Below are 21,811 nucleotides of genomic sequence, written 5' to 3'. Positions count from 1 at the left end.
CACAGAAATCCACCACGTTTACTTCAATCTGGTCAGACAGACCTACAGACATGGTACAATAAACACACAGAGGCAGGAGGGACGAACGGAGAGAGTCAAGAGCTGGGACTGAATCGCAGGTGTGGATTAAAACAAGAGGTCGCACAGCAGCTTCAAAGCACAGCCCTGTGAGCGGCAGGGCACACGTCTTGAGATGGGAGGGGAATTCAAAGAATGTACACAATGCTTCATGATTTCCCCCCCTTTGCGCAAAACACATGGCAGGTATAGAGAGGGGGAGAAAGGCGAGACTGACTCTGCGGCTGCAGGGGGACAGCGCATCGCCCTGGGCGTTCCGCGGCCGCTAGGGGCAGCTCATCCGAACGGCGGAGGAAGCCACAGAGGGCACGAGGGGGACCGCAGCTGCGCAGCAGGGAGGACCACGGGCGGAACCTGAGGAAGAGGCAAGCTGCACCGGGGTGGGAAGCCCCGGGCTGCATCCAGCCCCCGCGGCCACCTGCAGCCCCCCGCCGCGGGTGTGCGTCCCCTCACAAGCCAAATCGCGCTCCCAGGAATGCGACGTGGCCTGGCTGGGAGACACCTGCCCCTGCGATCCAGGCGGCATGGGGCGAGGACTCGGCTGTGGCTGCCGGCCAGTTCCAGGAAGGCCGAGGCAGCCCCCGTGCTGTTCCAGAAAAAGCCCCCATGGGAAGAGGAGTGCAAACCTTGGACGGGACTATTCTGCAAGCCTACACAAGGAGGACGGGGCAGGACATGCTCCCTCGGACGGAGAGGCCACCTCCCCTTGCGCCGAGCACAGCCAGAAACGCGGCAGGCGGCGGCGTGGAGCACGGAGGGGCGTCTTCCAGGGTCTGTTCCTACGCAGCGCCGAGCAGGCAGCTCTTCCAAAGTGCTCAGCCTGGCCTCTGCCGCACTGGTCCTCACAACAGGCGGCTCGTGCTGGCTGCCCGGGAGCAGGGAATGAGAAGCCCTCCTCCTCGTGCCGCCGCCAGGCACCATTCCAGACCTCTCCAGTCTTGAGCGCTGGCCAGGAGAACACGGCAGGAGACCCCCCCCAAGCAGCTGCCGTCTTCTGTCATCTGACGGAAACGAGGGGCGGTTGCAGCCTCGGACCCCAACTCAAAGGTGGGTGGGAGTGTGTCCTGCGTCCCTAGGCAACCCAAGAGGGCTTTCTGCGTGCCCCGGAAAGAAACGGATCAAGTCCTGGCAGCTGGATATGTGGCAGGAAGGAGCGCGGGTGCCGAAGGAAACCGAGGAGACAGCAGCACGTGGCCAAAGGAGAGGAGCGCAAGCGCCCCACGCGCTCCTTGAGGCAGGTCTGGGAGCGGGACAAGAGCCCCAGGCGGGGGCCAAGCGGTCTGGAGCCAGCTCTGGGCTTTGCGTGCCTCCTTCCTCAGAAGCATCGCTTGCGACCGAACCGTGAGCCCCTTCCAGGAGAATGGAACGGCCTTGCAGTTGCTCTCCCAGACCTGGAGGGCAGGTGGGCAGCCGGCTGCTGAATGGCAAGGAGGCAGGGGCGGAGCCTGCACACCGCCAGAGGCTCTCTGCCCCTTCGAGCGCAGGGGTCGGAGGCCCACGGCCAGGGCAGCCCTCGTCCCACCAACTGGAGCAGGGAGCAAAGAGGCCACTCCACGTTCCCCTGCTCCCAGCCCAAACACCGCTTGACCTGCAAGACTCAGGTGTGGCAAAGGTGAGGTTTGGCAGGCTTCAAGAGGTCAAGAGCTGAGAGGAGGAGGTGATCCTGAGGCAGAGGCTTAACTGCAAAGGGAAGGGGCTCTCCTGTGAGGCAGGAGCGGGCAACTGGGAAGCTGGGCCAAGAGGTGGGGAGGGCCACCCGCAGATCGCCCGCCTGCCTGCCGGCCTGCCTGCCCCTCCAGTAAGTTGTTATGGCAGACGGGTGCGTGTGTGTGAGTCCCACATTCAGAGCTGCAGCTGGTGTGAATGAATCCTAACGGGCCAAAAAGCCCCGACACGCAGCAAGGGCGGGCAGGTGGGACGGGGGGAGATGCGAGGCTCGTGGATGCTCGTTTCGGAGGCGCAAAGCCAGCGATAGCAGGGTCCCCCCGAAATGCACCTGTTTAATGTGGGACACTGCACATCCGGAAAACCAGAACTCACTAAAACGTTGGAAACAGACAGAAAAACACACCAACAATGGAAGGATACACCGGAATGGGGCCTGAGGAGCTGCTGACTGCTGGCACAGGGCAGCTCCCGCTGCAGCCCTTATAAATAAGTTGGGTCAAGCTCACAGTGAAGATGCCATCGCTACAGAATCATGGCTGGGGCCACAGGAGAGAGACACTGAATGGCCTGCAGCCCAGGGGCAAGGTGGGCTCCTCGACGGGTCGTCTAATGCCCACGGTTGATAACAATGTCGTCATACTCCTCCTGACAAAGCAAAAAATGCCGTTACTTTCCCTCCCCGAGGCACCGGTGTGGGCGGGACTGGGCACAAGGGCCGAGACTGTACGGGCCGCAGTGTCCCGCCGACGCCGCGCCGGTGGCCTCAGGCACCGGTTCCCACGGCCAGCTGCCGGACTCACCTCGCTGTTGCTGTCCAGGCTCTCCTCGGAGTCCCAGTCCGGCTCCTCAGAGCCAAACTCCCGCAGCAGCTGCGGGATCTTTTGGTCGGGCCGGTGCACAGCGCTGTACATGGGGGTGTAGCCCACGTACATGCGGGCTTCAGGGTCCGCCCCGGCCTGCAGCAGGCACTCCACCACCTCAGGGTTCTGTGACTCCACTGCCAGGTGCAGGGGGCTGCGGCCGCAACTCAGCTCCTGCCGGTGAGAGGAGAAAAGGTGAGGCGGGCAGCAGCGGGTGTCCAAGCAGTTGTGGGGCCGCTGGTCAGTGAAGTCCTGCTCTGGGGTGGAAATGCTGCGCTGCCAGGGCTACTCAGCAGCTTAACGTTCTACTCCAGCCCAGAGCACTGGCTTATTTATTTATTTATTTATTTCAAACATTCCTATGCCGCCCCATCGCAACAAAGCCTCGGGGCGGCTCACAACACATAAATAAATACAGAAGTAATAAAATAAATAAGTACTAACTTATACAATAAATAACACCCCCCCAGTGCATTCTCGGCTAATAATAATAAAAAACAAACAAACCCTAGTTAATAATTAACAGTTAAAAGAAGTTTTAACTAAAAAGGTCTTGGCCTGGCGCCGAAAAACAAATAACGACGGCGCCAGGCGGACCTCTCTGGGGAGCGCATTCCATAGATGGGGCGCCACCGCAGAGAAGGCCCTGCTCTGGGTGCTCACCCTCCTAGTCTCATTCACAGAGGGTTCCCGGAGGAGGGCGGGAGGGCATGTATGGGTGCAAGCGTTCCTTTAGATAACGTATCTGCGAGCCCCATGTGAGGCATCCCTTGCGGACGCACAGCACCGCATGTGTGGAGTACAGGCCTAGCCTGGGTGAAGGCCCAGCTTTCTGGCTCATCTTTGTTTAAAAACAAGCAATTTCCAAGGCCTCAGGGCTTGAAATATATCCGGAACACGGCAGCCGGTGCCTGCTGAAGGCACAGACACCGGAAGGGCGGCAAGGGAAGGTTCCTAGTGGTGGAGGCAGGGAACTTCTCGTGCTCTGCATCTAAGTCAGTCTTGCTCAACCTGGCGTCTTCCCGGTGCATTGGTCTACGACTCCCATCACTCCTAGCTAGAATAGCCAATGGAGTTAAAGGATTTACCCAAGAAGCCCTCGAAGCAGCTCGCACAGAAATTAAATTTAAGACAAGAAAATAGCTCCGAGCACTCCTAAGGGTGCAGGAGGAGGCGGCGTTCTGGCAAGAGGCCAAAATGCCAGAATAAATTGGGCAAACATGGCTTCATTCGCATAACGCTACAGGTTATGAGGCTCAGCATTTCTCAAGGCAGAATTTCAGTTAGATCACTAACGAGGAGCACCCAGGGGGCTGCGAGCCGAGACGGGGAGACCTGTCACCCTCCAGATGGGGACTGGAGTCCACCTCCCATGATCTCCAGCCAGCAGGGCTGATCGATGGGAATGATGGCGCTGGAGTCCAAAAAGCTGCGGGAGCCCATAGACGCCCCAGGCCTGTTGGCTGGACGGGTCGATTACTATCTAGCAGCCTTCCCCGCCCTTCCAGGTGTGTTGGATTACTCCTCCCATCAGCTTCCAGTTAGCTTGGAGTTGCAGTCCAGTATTTCCAGAAGGCACCAGGCTGGAGGAAGCCGGTTTTGGAGGAAGGTGGAACTATAAAACCACTGGAAACTTCTTTCTGCTCGTAGCACCGCTGCCAGAGAAAAACACAAGGCTGTCCCTGTAGCGGTAGGAACAATTTCATGCCGTCAGCTGCCTACACAGGAAGTCAGCGTATACCGTCACACAGGATAATCACACGTGCATCGATTTCACCACCGCCGCCACCTCCAAAACTAACCGGTTTGTTGAGATCGGATCCTGCAGAGATGAGCAGACTGATTAGGTCCAGATCTTTCCGCAAGACAGCGATGTGAAGGGGCGTGTAGCCTACAGAAAGACAACAGAAGTTTTGTGGAAATCAAGCCAGGCAGCTGTGCAGAAAAGGAATCTGCCTATTTGCATTACACGTCAACGTTCTGCAAGCAAAATGTGCAAATGAGTAGAGCCGCAATCTTACACATGCACAGAGAGAAAGTTCCCATTGCTAGCATTCTGCAGCAAACATGGATAGGCCAGAGACCAAATTACATGAATACATTTACATCAGCCCAGTTTAGATCATTCCAGCTGCAAATTTTTGCTTTTTCCAGAGTTTGAAAAAGGAAATTTGGAAAAGGAAATTTGAGGTGAGCACAACAGTACGGAAGGAAGAAAGGAGAATATATTACTAGAGAATAGAAAAAAAGGTTTGGAAAAGGAGGACATAATAACTAAACAAAGAAATAAGAAAAGCTCAAAAACCATCAGTCATAGAAGCCTATCCAATCTTCTCCAAACAACATACCAGTCTTTAGCCTTTACATTTAAGACTTTATGCTTAGAAGGAATGCTGTCCGTGCATTCCCCCTACCCCATGTGGACTAGAAACATTTTCATTTTAAAACTGCTCCTGGCTAGCCCAATGGATACCACATTCCAGAGGTCTTCCAAGAGGAAAATATTACCCAAGGACCCCCAGGAAACGTACCATCGTAGTTAGTGCAGTCCAGCTGGGCCCGGAAACTGTTCTCCTCGCAGGGCCTCTGTGCCACGGGCGGAGAGAGGAGCTGCTGAGCAGCATCCCGCTGGCCCTCTCGGCAGGCCAGATGCAGCGCCGTATGGCCGCCCTTTTCCTGCACGCACAGCTTGGCTCCTGCCGACACAAGTTTGCCCACGAAGTCCGAAGCCCCGAGGATGACAGCGATGTGCAGTGCTGTCTGCAGAGACGGGAGAGAGAAGCCCTTACCTGCAGAGCAGGGGTTTCCAGAGGCCCTCTCCTCCACCCGACGCACTAAGAAAGCGGGGAGCCTGCTAGTGCACAGGCCCATCAGCCGACTTCGACCTGGCGGCCTCCGGATATATTAAACTGTGCCTCCAACATCCACCAGCCAGCCGTTCTGAGAGCTGCCGCCCGATACACCTGGAAGGCAGCAGGCTGAAGAGCGCCGAGCTGCACTGTGGGAACCCAGCCATGTAAGAGGCTGCACGAAACCCAGCCGGACGGTCTCCATTTTCCCTATTTTGGTCTACTTTGACTTAGGGGGTCTCTCAAGCAGAAGAGGGTCTTTTTCCATCCTTCGGGCGCAGCTGCCAAGGATGTGTTGTGGGCCCTTCTGGACAGTACAGATGCTCACCCCAGGCAAGCTATGGTCACTTGGGCTTTTAACGGCAGCCTGACACACAGAAAAGTCGCAGGAGTCAGGCCCGGGTGGGTGTCAGATTAATGTATCTTTGGTCACAGGCAGGTTCCACCCAATTTCCACATCAGTCTGCAATTTCGACCGGGGGGAGGGGCAGGGCAACGCAGGAGAATTGACATCTTTTGTACACAGAATGTAGCCATTTTTGAGCCAGTAATTGCATCATAAGATTTGGAAAAGTGCACAGTCTGGAGCATAACTGGGCTCACACTGGGTGCGGAAATGCAAAGTGCGCATACCAAGCGCATTCCCCAAACCCTGGGCCATGGGAGCACGGCAGGAGGTCGAGGCAGCTCCAGGGCGCAGATTCCTCCCCCGGAGGGAGAAAAGAACCTAGTAGTTACCCCAAAAGGGGCTGAGAGTCCTGCATTCAATGCATAGCCGGATTTCAGAAGGTTAAAGGGATGCAAATATGGCTTCCTGCATGTTTGAGGCCCTATTCAAGGTGCTGTTTATGACCTTTAAAGTTCATTATAGGATGGGATCAGGGTATCTGAATAACGTCTGTTTCAACCTCTCAAACATTAAGATCTTTTCCCTCTTCATTCAGAGGTGATGGGAGCGGCAACCAGAGAGAGACCCTTTGCAATGGAATGACAGGCTAAAGAGATAATCCTGGTAACTTTATGTTTTAGGACACTGGTTATGCCAAACAGTTCTTTTTATTGTATTTGATCTACTTGCTGATATTTTATTATTTTTACTTCTGCTCTTTGTTCTAAGAATAATGTCTTCATATGCATTACTTTGAGCTTTGATTCTTACTGCAAACCTTTAATTTTTAAAAAGTTGTACACAGCCTTGAAATTTAAACTGAGAACTTAGAAGCTGCAGCTTATACGTGTTTAAGGATTAAGGAACGAACCAAACATTCTTTCTTCAGTCCTGTAACAGGGCCGGGGGCGGAGGTGGGGGGCGGTCCTCCTATGTCTTTCTGAGCTCTGGGTAAGCAAGGATCATACAGAATGAAGCAAAGCGCATCTTAATCCAACCTGTCCAAGGTCATTCTGAATATCCAGGTATTCTGTCCCTTGGGTGTACTGCAGGATGGAATCAAGGAAGGCCTCGTGTTCGTGAATGACAGCCAGGTGGAGAGCGCTGAAGGCGACAGGAAAGAACAGACACTGTTAAGGACTGCGCTGCCAGAAATGATAGGAGTTGTTGACAGATTATCTCGATGGCGTCAACTTGGGGAAGTGTCTTGAGGAATACTCAAGTGTCTGAAAACACGTTCTATGAGACAGCCGGGAGCTGCTAAAAGCAAGCTCAAAGAGACGCAGGTTCTCATAAAGGCATTGCCTCAACATTTAAATTGAGCATTACTTAAGTAAAGAGGTCTGTTTGACTTGAGTTACGTTCATCTCAGAAGAGATCAGAATGTTCTGATGCAAGCAACGATCATATGAGAGGGATCATTACAAATTGCTAGAGATGAAAAGCTGCTTTCTAATCTTTTCTTTCCAACTGTGGCAATTTGAAAGGGGCTCTTCAGCTATGGATACCTGTAGTGGTTGCCAGAGCAGCGGCCACTACAGGCACAGAAATTCCTTCGGCAGACACAGTGCCTCCTCAAGCTGTGAGAGACTGTCTCACGCTCGGGGAAAGTGCGCTTTGCAGGCTGAGCATCTGCCTGAAGTGCAATAGCTGCACGTCCGAAGCAAGCGTGCAACCAACAAACTGCACGGCTGTGTACATTTCTTTGGTGTTTACGAGAAAGAGAGATGCCAGGGGAAACTCAAGGCCAGTTTCTTTCTGACAGGGTTTCCAGTTTTCAATCACCCGAGACTTCCTACGCATTCGCAGCCGACCGTGGCTGGGTCACCTTGCCTGCATCCCCAGGTACGTACGTGTCGCCGTCCTCGGTCATGAAACCCAGCACATGGTGCAGCCAGGCCTCGGGGGCCACTGCCGGCACCTCACTCTCGAGGCGCACGGCCCCCACGCCTTCCACGAGGGCCCCCACGTCCTCATCGCCTGCCAGGGAGCCCCCCAGGGCAGAGTCCAGCCGCTCCAGATCGTCCTCCTCCAACTGGGTCTTCTGGGGACAGCCGGCACTCAGGAGGGCCGGGTCAGAGGTCACCGCAAAGCCCCCCGCGCCCATCTCTCCGTCGCCCGGCGCAACCAGGCCGCCCTCTTCCCGGAGCTGGCCCAGCTGGGCCTCGCTGAGGGAGCCCAGGCCGCTGTCACACCAGTCGTCGCCGACGGACCCGGCCTCGCTGCGTTTGGGCTCCCGCGGCCCGCTCGGGGCCACCTGCTCCTGCAAGGAGGCCATGGCGAGCGCGGGTCCTACGGCGCGGCTCTGAAGGAGCCCAGGGCCATACGGGAGCCCCGGCAGGGGAGCCCCGGTCCCGCGGATGCTCAAGCTGCTCCTCCTGCGACAGCTGCCATGGAGGGGAATTGGAACACCTGGGGAATCCCCAGACGGACGCGCTAATTGCGCTCCCGGGGCATGCCGGGAGTTGCAGTCCTTCCCCGCCTCCTTCGGCCGCTCTTTCGCGAGGCATGCCGGGAAGTGGGGTCTTGGCGCGTCCTCCCGCTCCGGCATCGGGTTGCGTCGCGGCGCCGTTGTGTTCCCGAGCTGGGAACGGTAGTTCGCAGGCCCAGCCGTGCTTGGACGTATGAGGCAAAGGCGGGTTGATTCGTTCCTGCCTATGGTTTCGCCTTTAGGCTTGTTGCTATTCTTATTCTTAATATTAGACGCAAGCTATTCCTATTTTGGCAGGAGAAAATGGCTGGGGCATGCTGGGAGTTGTAGGGCTTTTCTGTCAAAATATGTATAGAATCGCGTCCTAATTCTGCGCGCTGGTTTGGTCGTTGGATTTCTCATTCCTCCTCGCCTTTCCCTTTTCATTCTCACCTCGCGTTAGGCTGCCTTAAACAGAAATTAGTTTAAGGGGCGGGGCCGCCCGGCAGCTCAGCCGTTACGACATACGGGCTTGAAAAAAGCGTCACCAGCCTCCCCCCTCCTCCCGCAACGCAAGGCACGCCGGGTTATTGAGCCGCCCCGAGAGGGCCCCATCTGCCGCCCACCATTGGCTGACACGGACGCCCCCTTCGCGTCCGGATAGGGCGCTGTCCCCGTCCTGTGGTGGCGATTGTTGTTGTTCTCGGGTGTTGTTGCCACGGGGCGTTTGAGCCTCGGCTTTTGATTGGTCGTTGTGCCGCGATGCTTCCTGGGGGTTGTAGTATTCCTGTCAGGGTGACAGCGGCGGCTGTGCAGTTTGCCCTGCTCCGCGGCTCCCCTCAGAGTCGGAGTCTGCGGCGCGGGGACGCTTCATGGAAAGCGGGGAAGGTAACGGAGACCATGCGGGATGGGTGGCCCGGGACGGAGGAGGAGGAGGAGGAAGGCGAAGGCCTCGGCCTCCTCCGCTGCGCTGAGGAAACTGCTACCTCACTCGCCCACTCTTTGTTGTGTCTTGTCTTATGGCAGGCCCGGGAGCTGAGGCCGAGGCCGAGGCCGCCGCCGAGGCCGCCGCCGCCGCCGCCACCGAGAGGGGCTCAGGGTCGTCGGTGAGAGGCTGGGCGAGGAAAGAGGGTGGAGGGTGTCACTCCAGAACCGCGGTGGCGCTCAGCCCCGAAGGGGCTCCTCAGGGGGGAGAGGCCCCGAGCAGAAAGAATCAAGCGGGGCGGCATGAGGAGGGGGCCGCGGGAGATGACCCCCGGCTGGGCAAAGAGCCAGCTAAGCTCTTCGGCTGGCTCTGCCTGGTTTCTGGCCGTGGAGCCAGCGGGCGACTCTGGGCCAGGCACAGACTCTCAGGCCAGCCTGCCTCACAGGGTTGTTGTGGAATAAGGTTGAGAGTGGTAGGAGGAGAATGAGACAAGCCATTTTGAGTTCTTTAAAAAGAAGTAAGGTGGGATATAAATCTAATAAATAAGTTGGGAGGATCCGATGTGGCCAACATTTGGGGGGCATTTGTGACTTTGCTTAGCAAGCATCCCCAGCAGCAGTATGGTGAGAAAGGCCTCCCAAAGATTTGGGACTCCACATGAGAGACTCGGGTCTTGATTGATACCAGGCTGCCCTTTGTCTCTGCCTCTGTCTTCTCCTCATGTAAATGAGTGCTTCAAAAGAGTGTCGAGAGGTAACTTTCTGTACTTTAGGGCTGCAAGGTTGGCTTTAAGAATAAAATCACATGCACATGCTCATGAGTTGTTCAAGGTACTGAAAAGATACAGGGTTGAGACCCATGGGCCAAAAGCACTGCATATATTTGCATCTAATTTACATGAAGTCCCAGTGTGTATAAATGACCTGACTCCTAAGGGCACCCCATTTATAAAAAAGATGTGGTTTTTTTCTTCTTTGAAAGATTCCAAGGGGAGGTGGTAGGAGGAGAAGGGCATGTGGGCAGAAAATCAGATGCAACTCAAAATGTCTGTACCTTTATTTCAGTAAGTGCCCAGGATAACAGGATGCTGGGGTAGGTGGTCTCCCAGAAGTTCTGGGCTTTAGATGAAAGATTTGGGACTTCAGTCCTAGTGGACTGCTTTCCCTCTCTTTCAGATTGGGGGAACAAAGAATGAGGATGTTTATTGGAAACAAAAAGAAGTGGTGGGAAACAATGGGAACTGCTACAAAGGACAGGTGACCAGAGCCTCAAATAGATCCTGAGAGGTCATGGAATGGGCTTTTGGAAAGTGGGACATGAAAACTCATTTCAGCAAGAACACCACGTAATTCCATCTTTCTCAGTTTAGGCATTGCTCAATCTCATTGGTGGATCGTGTCAGTCCCAGTTCTACCCTCCTATATGTTGATGCCTGGTGAACAGATGGATAGCGTTCAAATATTTGAAATGATAGAGTTGGTGCAAGAAGCAGTTGTGTCAGGTTATACAATGGTAGATTCAGCTTAAGCATTCAGAGTGGCTGCTAAGAAAGGACAATCTTACATTTCATTCATTGAATTTCCACCCCACCCTGTTTATGTTTCAATTCAGGATTCGGATTCTGATGACGAAGCTGGAGCTTCTGGTCAGACTGAAAGTAGGTGCTTTTTTGCTTGGGTGTACGTAGGCCTGTGGAAGTTCAGGTTTTACTTAATGAAGTAAGTGGAGCCTAGCATGTATAAATTGAGGCAAAATATATTTGTATAAATTTGAAAAACTACTGTCATTACGAAATGTCTGTGCCTAAAGTAAATGAGAAGTGATTCATTTCTAAACAAGGATAATGCCTGACTTACAATAACTAGGTTAGGAACTTAGATTCTTGCTCGAAGAGCAGCCAAGTAGCTCGTTCTTTTGCTTGAAGAGCCAGCAGTTGTGTGTTTGCAGCCTGCTCAGTATCATGGTAGCTAACTATTCATATCTGGGAAGTTTGGGTGTCTGGGAAGAAGGTATTTTAGGTACTTGGAATTTGAACCCACAGCGTAGCAATACTTATTTCTTCTCCTATGTCATTATCAGGCTCTTCTCTGGTGAGAAATTACATTGCTAGCAGAGGGACTTTTTAGTTTGCAAATGCCTCTCTGTAAGTAAGGTATGTCTTCTAGAAATATGTAGGGCTCACCTCACTGTTAAGCAAGTTGAGATAGACAGCAAATCTTGGACTACCATAAAAAGACAGGAAATCTTTCAAAGATTGCTTTGCAGGAATCAATATTTGTTTCTGTCTCAGTCATCAAATTGTCTTTGGCTGTATCTGGGCAGGATGAGGAGCTTATGTTTAGCAGAAAAAAAGAAAACTGGTTTTATGAGAATGTGAACAGAATTTGGGAAGATCCCAGCCAAGCTCTCTGCCTTGCCCGTCACTCTCTAGGCTTTTCCTAAACAGAGAAGAGAACCAGGAGTTTGATTCTTGCCTTTCATACAGTTTGCTTCTATTGTATTGAAAAGTTATTGTGTTTTGATTGCAAAACAGTCTGAAGAAGGCCCTCTTATGTTTCAGAGTTCTTATTTTGTTAGATTGTTTTGACAAGACAGAGTAGCAAACGTTTGGGCAACAAAGAACTTTACTTCAGGCAGCAGCTCAGAACAAAATCCATAGGCCCTGGACCTCAGGGACCCCCTGTGGCTAACTTGATGGACATCTCCCTCTCTCCCTCTCCCTCTCCCTCTCTCTCTCCCTCTCCCTCCCTCTCTCCCTCTCCCTCTCCCTCCCTCCCTCCCTCCCTCCCTCCCTCTCTCTCTCTCTCTCTCTCATATATCAGTGGAATTTTTACGAAACTGCTTGTCCCGGACTCTGGGCTTGGGCAGTGAGAAGCCTGAAAAGGTGCTGGATGAGCTGACTTTGGAGGGTGTGAGCAAGTTCATGCTGTCTGACAAATGTAAGCCAGTTCTTCCTTTCGAGGTTGGCTTCTACCCTTTTCATTTAATTCCTTCCCCCATCAGCCTCTGTAAGAGCTATAAAATGCTGAACTGAAGCAGTGCTGAGGAGCGCTTCAGTCAATGGAAAGGGAGTAGAATAAAGAGCCCCTAACTGGGAACGGATTGATGTGTGCAGTGTGTACCTACTGCATTAGTGGGTGGAGAGGTTGTGTTAATCAGAGGATACACTGATTAATATTGATCTTGTGTTACGGACTTTCTCAATAGCAAGGATTGCCTGTTTTCCATTTTACAGATGGGGAGTTGAAGTTGAAAGACTAATTTGTCCAAGGCCACCCACTCAGCTCTTGGTTAAGCAGGGGGATTGCACCCCAGCTTGTTAAAGCTGATATCTTATCCATGGAACCTCCCAAACTCTCTTGCTTTGGCTGCCTGCTCTGAAATGTGGTGTTTTTACCCAGGAACATGCTGGAGTTCTATCATGTGAATTTAAAGAGATGGAGGCTAAGAAGTGCCTCTTTCTTTTTTTGTTACAGGCAAGAAGGTAATATGTATGGTTGGAGCAGGAATCTCAACTGGTGAGTTTCACAGGGCTTTATTGAGCATGCATGTCCTCCTCCTATTTTGGGCGGTATCAACATGAAGTAAAGGAGCAAAGTGATTCTGGCTGGTGGAACATTTCTGAAAATCTTTCCCATTGAGCATGTCTAAGCCTTGGCGTTCTCTCTAGCCATGATAGTGATAAATAGTCTCATCTCTTGGCGTATGTACAGCAGGGGTCCCCAACTCTGCAGATGCCATGGCAACAGTGGGTACATTCATGGCACCCATTTTTAAAAACTTCTTTCTGCTGTGTGTGTGTGGTTTTTTTTTTTTTTGAAGTAAATGTTTTCTATTAATTATACAAAGGCTTCAAGAAAAGCAAACCACATATCTAAATAAGTATCCATTTGATGTTGGTGTCTATATGGTACCTGTTCATACACAGAAAATGTTGCAAGGTCTTCAATCCATTGCATTCTAGGAGATACGTGTTTATCTTTCAATTTTATATCAGCCTTTTAACTGTTAAAAGGGTATGGAGAATCCATTTCCCCTTCCATTTTTTAATTTCCATGAAGCAGACAAATAATTTAAAAGACTAGTGAATATTAAGGACTGTATCAATACAGAATTTATCTGTGTAACAATTTCCTCCCCTACACAAGCAATTGATGATTTCTAACCAGGCTCTTTCAGCACTATGTGCCTGGCAGGATTCTTCAGCTACTTTGATGGCCTTCTGTCTCTGCAACTGCATCTTTTCACACAGTGTCTTTGTCCCTCTCAGCTGCAGGGATCCCGGACTTGCGTTCACCAGGCACGGGAATCTATGCCAATCTTCAGCAGTACAACCTACCATACCCAGAAGCCATTTTTGACATCAGCTACTTCAGGGTACAATACTTGAGTCCCTTGCTTCTAACTGGAATGTGCTGTGCTCCATTGAGGTTTCCTTCTTTGTACAACCTGTTCTGTTTTTCTGTCCTGATTTAGCAACATCCAGAGCCATTCTTTGCTTTAGCCCGGGAGCTTTATCCAGGGTTCTTCAAGGTAAGTGCTTGTGTTTTCTTTGGCAGTTTTCTTGATCTAGAATTAGAGGATCACTGAAGGAGAGGGACTGGATATAGGATGTCTTACAAGGGATTGAAGTTAGGTGGCAACACTCCTAACTTCTGGCCTTGGATTTGAGTGAGGGCTATAATCTTTAACTTACAGTGGGTTTTGCTTTGTAACATCTTAGAAATCATTTGAACTTCCAAAACCTTCTCTATTTTTTCAACAATAGCTTTTTACAACTGGGGAGAGGCATCTTTTGGACTCGATGGCATACATTTAAAGAATGAAACTATTTTTTTCACCTTGTTTTCAGGACAGCCAAGGTAGCGTAGTTTGTGGAGCAAAGATGCAATCAGAATCTCCTGGGTTTTCTTCCTGGGCAGTGTGAGCATTTGAATCTAATGGGGCTCATGTGGGAGAGAGACAACCCACATCTCGGGCTCTGTATCATTCTTGTGTGAGTTGCCTGAACTTCTTCCAGCCATTTAGTAGCTCTTGGCCAAACTTGTTCACTGCCTCAGCAGTGTTGGCTCCAGCTTTAGGAGCAAGGTGCCCTTTCCGTGGGCCTTGCTTTCCCTTTCCAAGACACCATTGCATGTGCTATCTCCATCTGAGATCAGTTTGCACCATTGCCCAGGGAGGCCAAGGATTCTAATCTCTTCATATGCCATTGTTTACATGTTTAAAGAGGGAAGGTGAACAGCCAGCAGCAATGTTTGAAGAAGATAAACGGCAAGACCAGGAGCCTGCTGGAATTTTATGTCTGAAAGGCAAAGCATATATTGCCATATGCCTTAGCAGGTGCCCAGCAGTACTTGCTGGATGCCAGACCTATTCCTCTGCCTCAGGTGAAGCCCAGGATGTCTCCGTTATTTCTGGGAACCGCAGCTTAACCTGCAGCTTTACTTCTTTTTAGCCCACTATCTGCCACTACTTTATACGCCTCCTGAAGGAGAAAGGACTGCTCTTGCGTTGCTACACACAGGTAAGTCTTATTCTTTGGCAGAAAGAGAGCAGTGCATTTGAATAAAGGACAGTTTTTTAATGCAACAATTTATAGAGAAATCTCTGGTGCCATTTATATATATGCTGGAGTGCAAAGTTTCTTGGGATTTGTAGTCTCAATGCCAGCACAACCTGCCACACTTAATATGTGTGCTCCTGTCATGTATGGACTTCTTAGCCCTATTTTAGCGCGTTTGCCTTCGCCTTCATAGTGGGAAGAATGCCTCCTGGAACAGTCCTTGCTATCTGCAACTCCAAATCAGTTGCAATTCCTGGTTGGGCTGCCTTTTTTACAAGGCTGAATTTTGTTTTGATTTATTTCTCTGTCTCACAGAATATTGACACCTTGGAGCGGGTGGCTGGCCTGGATGAAGAAGATTTAGTGGAAGCTCATGGAACCTTCTTTACTTCCCACTGTATCCGCTCTACTTGCAGGAAGACATACAGTCTGGACTGGATGAAAGGTGATCCTCCAGAGTGAGGTGGGGACAAGGAGGCAATTCTCATGGGGTCTTCCAGGATGGAGGAAAGGGGTCTGAAATAGAAAAAGAATGTGCTTCAGAGGAATTTTGCATTACCATGACATTTTATGGTAGAGAAGAAACACAATGGGTTGTGTAGAAGATACCAGTGATCTCAGTGTTGTGAAAACTGATTTCAACCTGTGATTTCAGTACGTCATCTTGGACTACCTAATGTCCCTTGCAGCGGGCTTGCAATCATAACTAAGAGCAGCAGCTTGTTAGGTGGAGAAGATGCGTATAGAAATATTGCAGAATGGGTTCACTGCTTACCTGGCTTCCCTTTGTTTCCTTTCAGAAAAGTTCTTCTCAGGTCTTGTCCCCAAGTGTGAAAAATGTCAGGGTGTTGTGAAGCCAGGTGAGCATCACTCCTGAAACGGTCCCCTTCCCGGTTCATTTCCCCAGAGTAAGTTGTTATATCCTTGGTCTTGGAGCAAGAGAGCTGAGAGTATGCCCCAGTTATTTCCTGATGTAGGAACTGGGTCAGGGGACAGAGAACTCTAGTGTCTGCAGTAGAGCCGCCGCTGCTAAAGAATGGCCCAGCTGTTGGGAGTGGGGAGGATGGCAATCTTGGGCAACTGATCCCATGAACTGTTGGCTGCATTCCAGATGACTCAGGCTTGGAAAGTGAAACAGAGAGAGACTGGGGAGGATAGGGTAGGTCAAGCTTCTGGGACGCAGGAGGAGGAGGAGATTGCAAGCATCTCAAGGCCAGATGCTCCGCTGAGCCAGGCAGTTCCTGAAAATAGCCAACATGAGCGTGCAGAGAGGAGGGGCCTCTGAGGATGAGGAATCCTCAGATGCAGAGCACCACCCCCATGGCAAGGTGTCAGCAGAGGTGGGAGACACTGTGGAATGAGCAGAGTGTGGAGAGGAGGCATGCTTGCCTTCAGAGAGCCCCTCTTGATAGGATGGGTCCCAGGCATGTTCATAAGGGGAGTTCCTGGAGGTAAATGCTAGACTGAGTTCAGCAAACTGCTCTGTGCATGCTCAGAGATCCATTCTGGGTGATTTGTACTTGGGGACAATAAATAAATGTTGCAGGGAAAACGGTCTGTGGCTGGTGAAACCTCAGCTCTCAACCCAGCCCTTCCCTCCATCACGTCTTACAAAGCCACAGTGAAGGACATGCCTGAGTGAATCAGCCCTTTGTAGAAGCCAGCAAGACTAAGGGGTGATGCTCCTTTTGAGGCATTATCCTTTGCCAATAAATTCCATGGAACTGTAGGTGTTACCTTTGAGTTCATGTGTGTAGGATGTTATTTCTGGCTCTTCGCCGTTCCTTTACGCAAAACAACCCCATGAGTAGATTTAACTAAGAGATGGCCCAAGGTCAACCAGTGAGTTTGTGGCTGAGCACGAGGTTGAATACTGAACTTTTCACTATGTCATACTGACTTGGTTCCTTACCTTTCATAAATTATACAGATTGCTGTAGGGTTGTTTGTAATTTTCATAATGGATTCTGCTTTTGTGAATCATGGCAAGGGGTAAAAACCTAGACTGAAGTCCCGGAAATCTTATTCAACAGTTTCTGTGGCTTCTGAGATGTCAGTTGGCATTTAATACCCAGCCATAACTTCACAGCCCTTGGGGTTAAAAACTTTCTTCTCTTTCTTTTAATGAAAGCTGCAGTTCTCAAGGGAATAAGGTCTGTGCTTCTACAGAAGCATCATGTTACACATGCAGTCCTGACCAGTTGGCACAGTCTCTCTTTTCTCTCTATTCAGACATCGTGTTTTTTGGGGAAAGCCTGCCCTCCCGTTTCTTCTCTTTGATGCAGTCAGTAAGTGCCCTAGTTTTTTTATCCTCAGTCCCTGGGCTGTTACAGCTCCACGTAGACATGTCTGCAGTGCCCATGACCTCTGGATTCCTGAGTTAACCATCAAGACTTGCTCACATGCTGGGGGTGGAAGGCAGTCGGTGGTCCATTTTTTATACTGACCTGTGACTTTTTTCCCTTAGTTTTTAATATAACTTGTTTCCTTGATGTCAGCTTATTGTACGCCACCTAGGGCCTATACCAGAGTGCAAAATCCATGCCCGGGGGCCAAGTCTGGTCGTCGTGGGTCAGAATCCAGCCTTCTAGTCTTTCCTATGAGGCCATGTCCCCTTTCACAGGCCCCATCCCCATTCTCCAAATTCTCATCCATTTGGTGCTTTCCTAACTTTTGTGCCATTTTCTCCCCTTCCCTCCAATTCTGAAAGGTCAAAATACCTGCCCACCCCCCTCCAAAGCTTTAGTCACTTGCAGTGAGAGCTTTGAATTTAAAAATGCTAGCTTTTCCTTTGCTTTTCCAAACTGGAATTTAGCTCTTGGGCAAAGAGGTTGCAAAATAAACCTATTGGAAAATAGCACTGGCCTGAACGCAATGAGCAGCAGTCCCAAAAGGACTGTGTTCCTTCAGCAGTTTTGCAGCAGAAGGCTGTCCCCCGCCTCTGAAGGTGAGGGTAATCACTTCCCCAGTCCTTTGGGTTTTCTCATGGGACCAGCAGGCTTTCCTTCCCATCAGATTTGTTTCTCTTGGTATTGTTGTCACATAGCTGAATAGGTTATGCAGAGTTGCAGCTTGCTCACTGCTTCGCTGATAGGCCGTGATCAATGAAACCTTAACCAAGGAAGAAAAAAAATGTCACTGAAATAGGAACAAATGAGGCTTGCAAAGAAAGAAAAGAAAGCAAACCAGAAAGAAAGACAAATATTCTGGGGGAAAAGGGAAGGAGGGACACTTTAGCCTTGCACTGAGTCATGCTTCGCCTGCCAAAGATGTTTGTGGACAAACATTTAGCATAACCTTAGGAATAAGTCATAGCCATCTCTTATATTGCTCACAGTGGACTTGTTTGTACTTTGTCCTTCAGTTTTGTGGCCAGAAATCATTCTCTGTGTGGTTTGCAACTGTTTACCGTGCTGAGTTCATGCACTGCAAGAGCCAGTGGTTCCCCCCCCTGCTGCATAGCCATAATTGCCTCTGGTCTCATGGGCTTCAAACCACAAGCCCTGTTATGCACTGTAATGAACAGAGCTCTGCAGGAATGTGCAGTTCATCCAGGCCTGCATAAATAATAGCTGGGTAAAAGCAACGAATTGAGAAAGGGCAGGCAGCCACATGGCATGATTGTAGCGGTAGGGAGAGGGGTACAAACAAGCGAAGAGGATCTGTGATAGTCTTTCCGTGGTATTCACAGTCCCTCACAGCAACACTCTCTCTTCTGCTCCCTTCCACCTGTGACCCCTTTATCTGCAGGATTTCCGTGAAACAGACTTGCTTATTATCATGGGCACCTCTCTTCAGGTCCAACCCTTCGCCTCTCTTGTCAGCAGGTAGGGCATTCTGCCGCGTAGGTGCTGTGACCTAGGAGTGATCTTAGTAAGGCACAGTCACCAGTCCCTCCTTTTCGTTTGTTGTTTTCTGTCCATTCCAGGGTATCCCAAAACACCCCGCGGCTGTTGATCAATAAAGAAAAGACTGGAGAGGTAAAATTTGGTTTGGTTTGGTTTGACAAGCTGCACTTGGGTATTGGAGTTGGAGCTGGGAGCACATTTTTCCACCACTTTGCAAGCAAAGTATGTCATTTTCATACTCTGCCTCTTCCATGCCATATTTGAGAAAACATGAGCCTTCAGGATGAAGGATTATGAATGAGTGAGAGCTAGAGATGTCTAGTATTTCAGGAGCAATTTTCTTCATAGATGAGTGCCAAGAGGGATAATATTGACGGTTGTACAAGATAATTCCTGCAATGCCAGGGAGAGCCAGTGTGGGATTGTGGTAAGAGTGTTGGACTAGGCTTTGGGAGATTCACGTTCTAGTTTGCACATGGTCACAAAGCTCACTAGTGACTTTGGGCCATGATCCTCAGTCTAGCCTACCTCACAGAGTTGTTGGGAGGATAAAATGAATAAGAGAATGTTGATTTATTGTTTCCTGGGCGCCTTGCAACAGGAAAGAAAGTGGGTTATACATAACCCATATAAAATAAATCTAGAGTCATTTGAGCAAGTTATGCATAGGGACAGAATTGAAACTTTTGATAGAGAGAGTCCATCTGAATGCTGTTATGTTAAAGTTGACCAACTAGATTGGCTTGGAGATACGGAGTGCTGCAGGAGTCGTTAACAAAAGATACCAGCAAACTTTAAAAGCCAGCTAATTAGGGTTATGCTGAAACTGGTTCCAAACGGAATTCTTCCACTCTCTTCCCAACCAACCAGAGTGAGCTCCACCCTCCAGGTGGCCTCCTTTGCTGTGGGGCAGACGGCAGGAATGATGGATACTGCTCAGTTGACCTGCTTATTTGATTTGATGCTTGACTCTGGGACTGATCAAGCTATACCCTCCTCCAGCTGTACCTGGTCAGCAGTTTCCCTAGAATGAGACTAGTCCAAGTTCACACCAGCCTTTTGGCATATTGTTGGGCCTCTTGGCACTTCAGCTAAGGATTTCGGTCTCGCCTCTTCTTCCAGTTCAGATTCAGATTCTGAGATAACAACTTGGAAGGATGTTTTTTGGGAGAAATGTGCTCAATTCTAAATGCCTGAAGTTTACAGAAACCAGAAGCAATTTGCAGACAATGTGCATCCCTTCTGGGGGTTAAATAGCCCTCTACTGTTTGCTGCTTTTTCATGTGGACTAGATGGTCCTGACCCATATGCTTTTTGTTTAATTGCAGAGTGACCCTGTCTTGTCCCTGATGGGCTTTGGCTGTGGGATGAACTTTGATTCAGAAAAGGCATACCGGTAAGTCACGGCAGGGACTGGGGGTGGGGTATGGCTGGTGGTGAGATCCTAAGTTAAGGACATCTCAGGCGTTTTGGGTCTCTTTAGTACTGTGGTGCTGAAAAAGGGAGTTGTATGATAGTGTGGAGTTATATAAATGGGGATTTATCCCAATGATCCATGTGCACATCTTCTGATTCTATAGCAAACAGCTTCTTGAGTATGGGAGTAGCGGAACCTCATAGCGCAAGCATGGAGCTCACTGGGCGACTTTAAGGAAGCCCTTCTCTCTTATTCTGCCCACCTGCAATGTGGCAAAAGCAGTTTTGGCCTGCCTTGCAAGTGTTAGTGATCCCTGCAAAGAGAGTGTACAGTATGTGAATTGCTTGGAATGTTTAGAAAGCACTGCATAAATGTTGCTCACTGGATCACGGGTCTTTCTGGGGGCCTCCCCTAACGTCTCATTTTCTCTTTCACAGGGATGTTGCCTGGCTTGGAGACTGTGAAGAGGGTTGTCTAGCCCTGGCAGAGTTACTGGGATGGAAGGTATCTGTGCTGTTAAGCCGTCATTGGGGTGCAGTCCATATCAAACTGGGATGAATTAAGAAAGGTCATCTTTGGCTCCCTCTTGCATCTTAGAGAGAGAGAGCAACTTGCATCCTAGAGCAGGTTACATCTCCCACCCATCTTTTGCTTAGATTCCTAGCTTTGCTTTGTTCTTCCCCTCAGAAAGAGCTGGAGGAACTGGTTAAAAAGGAGCATGCGGCCATCGATGCTGAGTCGGGGCAGGCTGTTGCTGATGCGGCAAATGCCTCCTGCTCTTTGGTGAGGGAGAAGAAGCAGAATTCGTCCCCAGAGAAGGAAACACCACCTGGCAAGAAAGAAGAGTGAAGAAACTGGGCAGGACTGGGGGACACTTGCTGCGAATAAATGACAACTCAGAATGGCCACAGGCTGAATGATCCTTGCAGCTTGCTGACTTGTCTAACTTTACTTCCTTAAGGGGCTCGACCGCACGGGATCAACCAAAGGCTTTTGCCTAGGAGAGCATGCAGAGGGGAATCCAAAAGAATGTCAGGTGTTGCAGAATAAAAGTGGAAGAGGCCGAGGTGCCACCTTTCAAAGTCTTTTCTGTTGACTTTGGGAGTGTTTGATGCAAAGCCCTAAACTGCTGGAATTATGGGGGAGAAGCTGGATTGTCAGGAAGCAATATGAATATTCTGAGCTATTTTCCAACCTTTGTGAGTTCTGATTAAGGTTTTGGAGTAGAGTTTTATTTCTAATTCACCTATACAAGAAAATAGCTGTAATTGGGGGTGATGTGGGGTTGGTGGACAAAACCAGCCTTGAACTTAACGCTATATAAAATTATTTCTAGGCCACCTTTAAGAATGTATACCAGCTTGAAAGGATTCCAAGAATAAAATCCTCATAACATGGATACACATTTTAAAAATTCATAAAACATGTTTCAGTAAACTCCAGGAAAATGAAGTTTGACAATTAGAATGAATAAAAATGAACTTTACCAATAAAAACCAACAGCCTAGAGTTAAGGGAAAGCAGGTGGGTCTTCAGAGCTCTTCATTTTGCGAAGTACGAGTTCTTTGGCACCCACTTGGCTGAAAATTATACAGTGTGTCGAATGGTGGTTGGAGTTTTATTTGATCAATGTTTTGATTCTTGGAGGGTAGCCATTTTAACACTGTTTAAGCTTTTACTTCTGTTTCTTGCATTAACTATAAAATTGCAATTAAATATAAGCACCTTGATATTGTGAGAAGATACTGTGTTTCTTTCCCTGTGTGCGACATTGTTCCTGCAAGCAGTTGTGCTTGTGTAGGGCT

The 21,811-nt window shown here is 49.8% G+C and overlaps 2 protein-coding genes across 5 annotated transcripts; one reads left to right on the top strand and one right to left on the bottom strand.

Annotated features, from left to right (window-relative positions):
• On the bottom strand, positions 1 to 8,287 carry NFKBIB (NFKB inhibitor beta). The gene is made up of 6 exons (XM_044435174.1): positions 7,697 to 8,287; positions 6,842 to 6,947; positions 5,138 to 5,366; positions 4,409 to 4,497; positions 2,547 to 2,780; positions 1 to 2,391 (listed from the first exon to the last, which is right to left on the bottom strand). The coding sequence occupies exons 1-6, from the start codon at positions 8,119 to 8,121 to the stop codon at positions 2,353 to 2,355; spliced, it is 1,122 nt and encodes a 373-aa protein (XP_044291109.1). The 5' UTR covers positions 8,122 to 8,287; the 3' UTR covers positions 1 to 2,352.
• A 341-nt stretch (positions 8,288 to 8,628) lies between these two features.
• SIRT2 (sirtuin 2) lies at positions 8,629 to 21,736 on the top strand. Of its 4 annotated transcripts, XM_044434912.1 has the most exons (16): positions 9,029 to 9,141; positions 9,280 to 9,359; positions 10,790 to 10,835; positions 12,001 to 12,117; positions 12,655 to 12,696; positions 13,449 to 13,555; positions 13,655 to 13,711; positions 14,634 to 14,702; positions 15,057 to 15,186; positions 15,542 to 15,601; positions 16,974 to 17,029; positions 18,492 to 18,568; positions 18,670 to 18,721; positions 19,918 to 19,985; positions 20,444 to 20,510; positions 20,694 to 21,736. In XM_044434912.1, the coding sequence occupies exons 1-16, from the start codon at positions 9,126 to 9,128 to the stop codon at positions 20,853 to 20,855; spliced, it is 1,206 nt and encodes a 401-aa protein (XP_044290847.1). In that variant the 5' UTR covers positions 9,029 to 9,125; the 3' UTR covers positions 20,856 to 21,736. The 4 variants fall into 4 exon arrangements, with proteins under 4 accessions (XP_044290846.1, XP_044290847.1, XP_044290848.1 ...); XM_044434911.1 differs by lacking the exon at positions 9,280 to 9,359 and having other exon boundaries at positions 8,629 to 9,141; XM_044434913.1 differs by lacking the exons at positions 9,029 to 9,141; positions 9,280 to 9,359 and adding an exon at positions 9,890 to 9,931.
• Positions 21,737 to 21,811: the final 75 nt, after the last annotated feature.

Source organism: Varanus komodoensis, unplaced genomic scaffold, assembly GCF_004798865.1.
Source record: "Varanus komodoensis strain SLA01 unplaced genomic scaffold, ASM479886v1 scaffold29_1, whole genome shotgun sequence".
In the NCBI taxonomy this organism is placed as follows: domain Eukaryota; kingdom Metazoa; phylum Chordata; class Lepidosauria; order Squamata; family Varanidae; genus Varanus; species Varanus komodoensis.
Note: the sequence above shows the minus strand (reverse complement) of the source record. Positions and strands in the feature narration are given on the sequence as shown.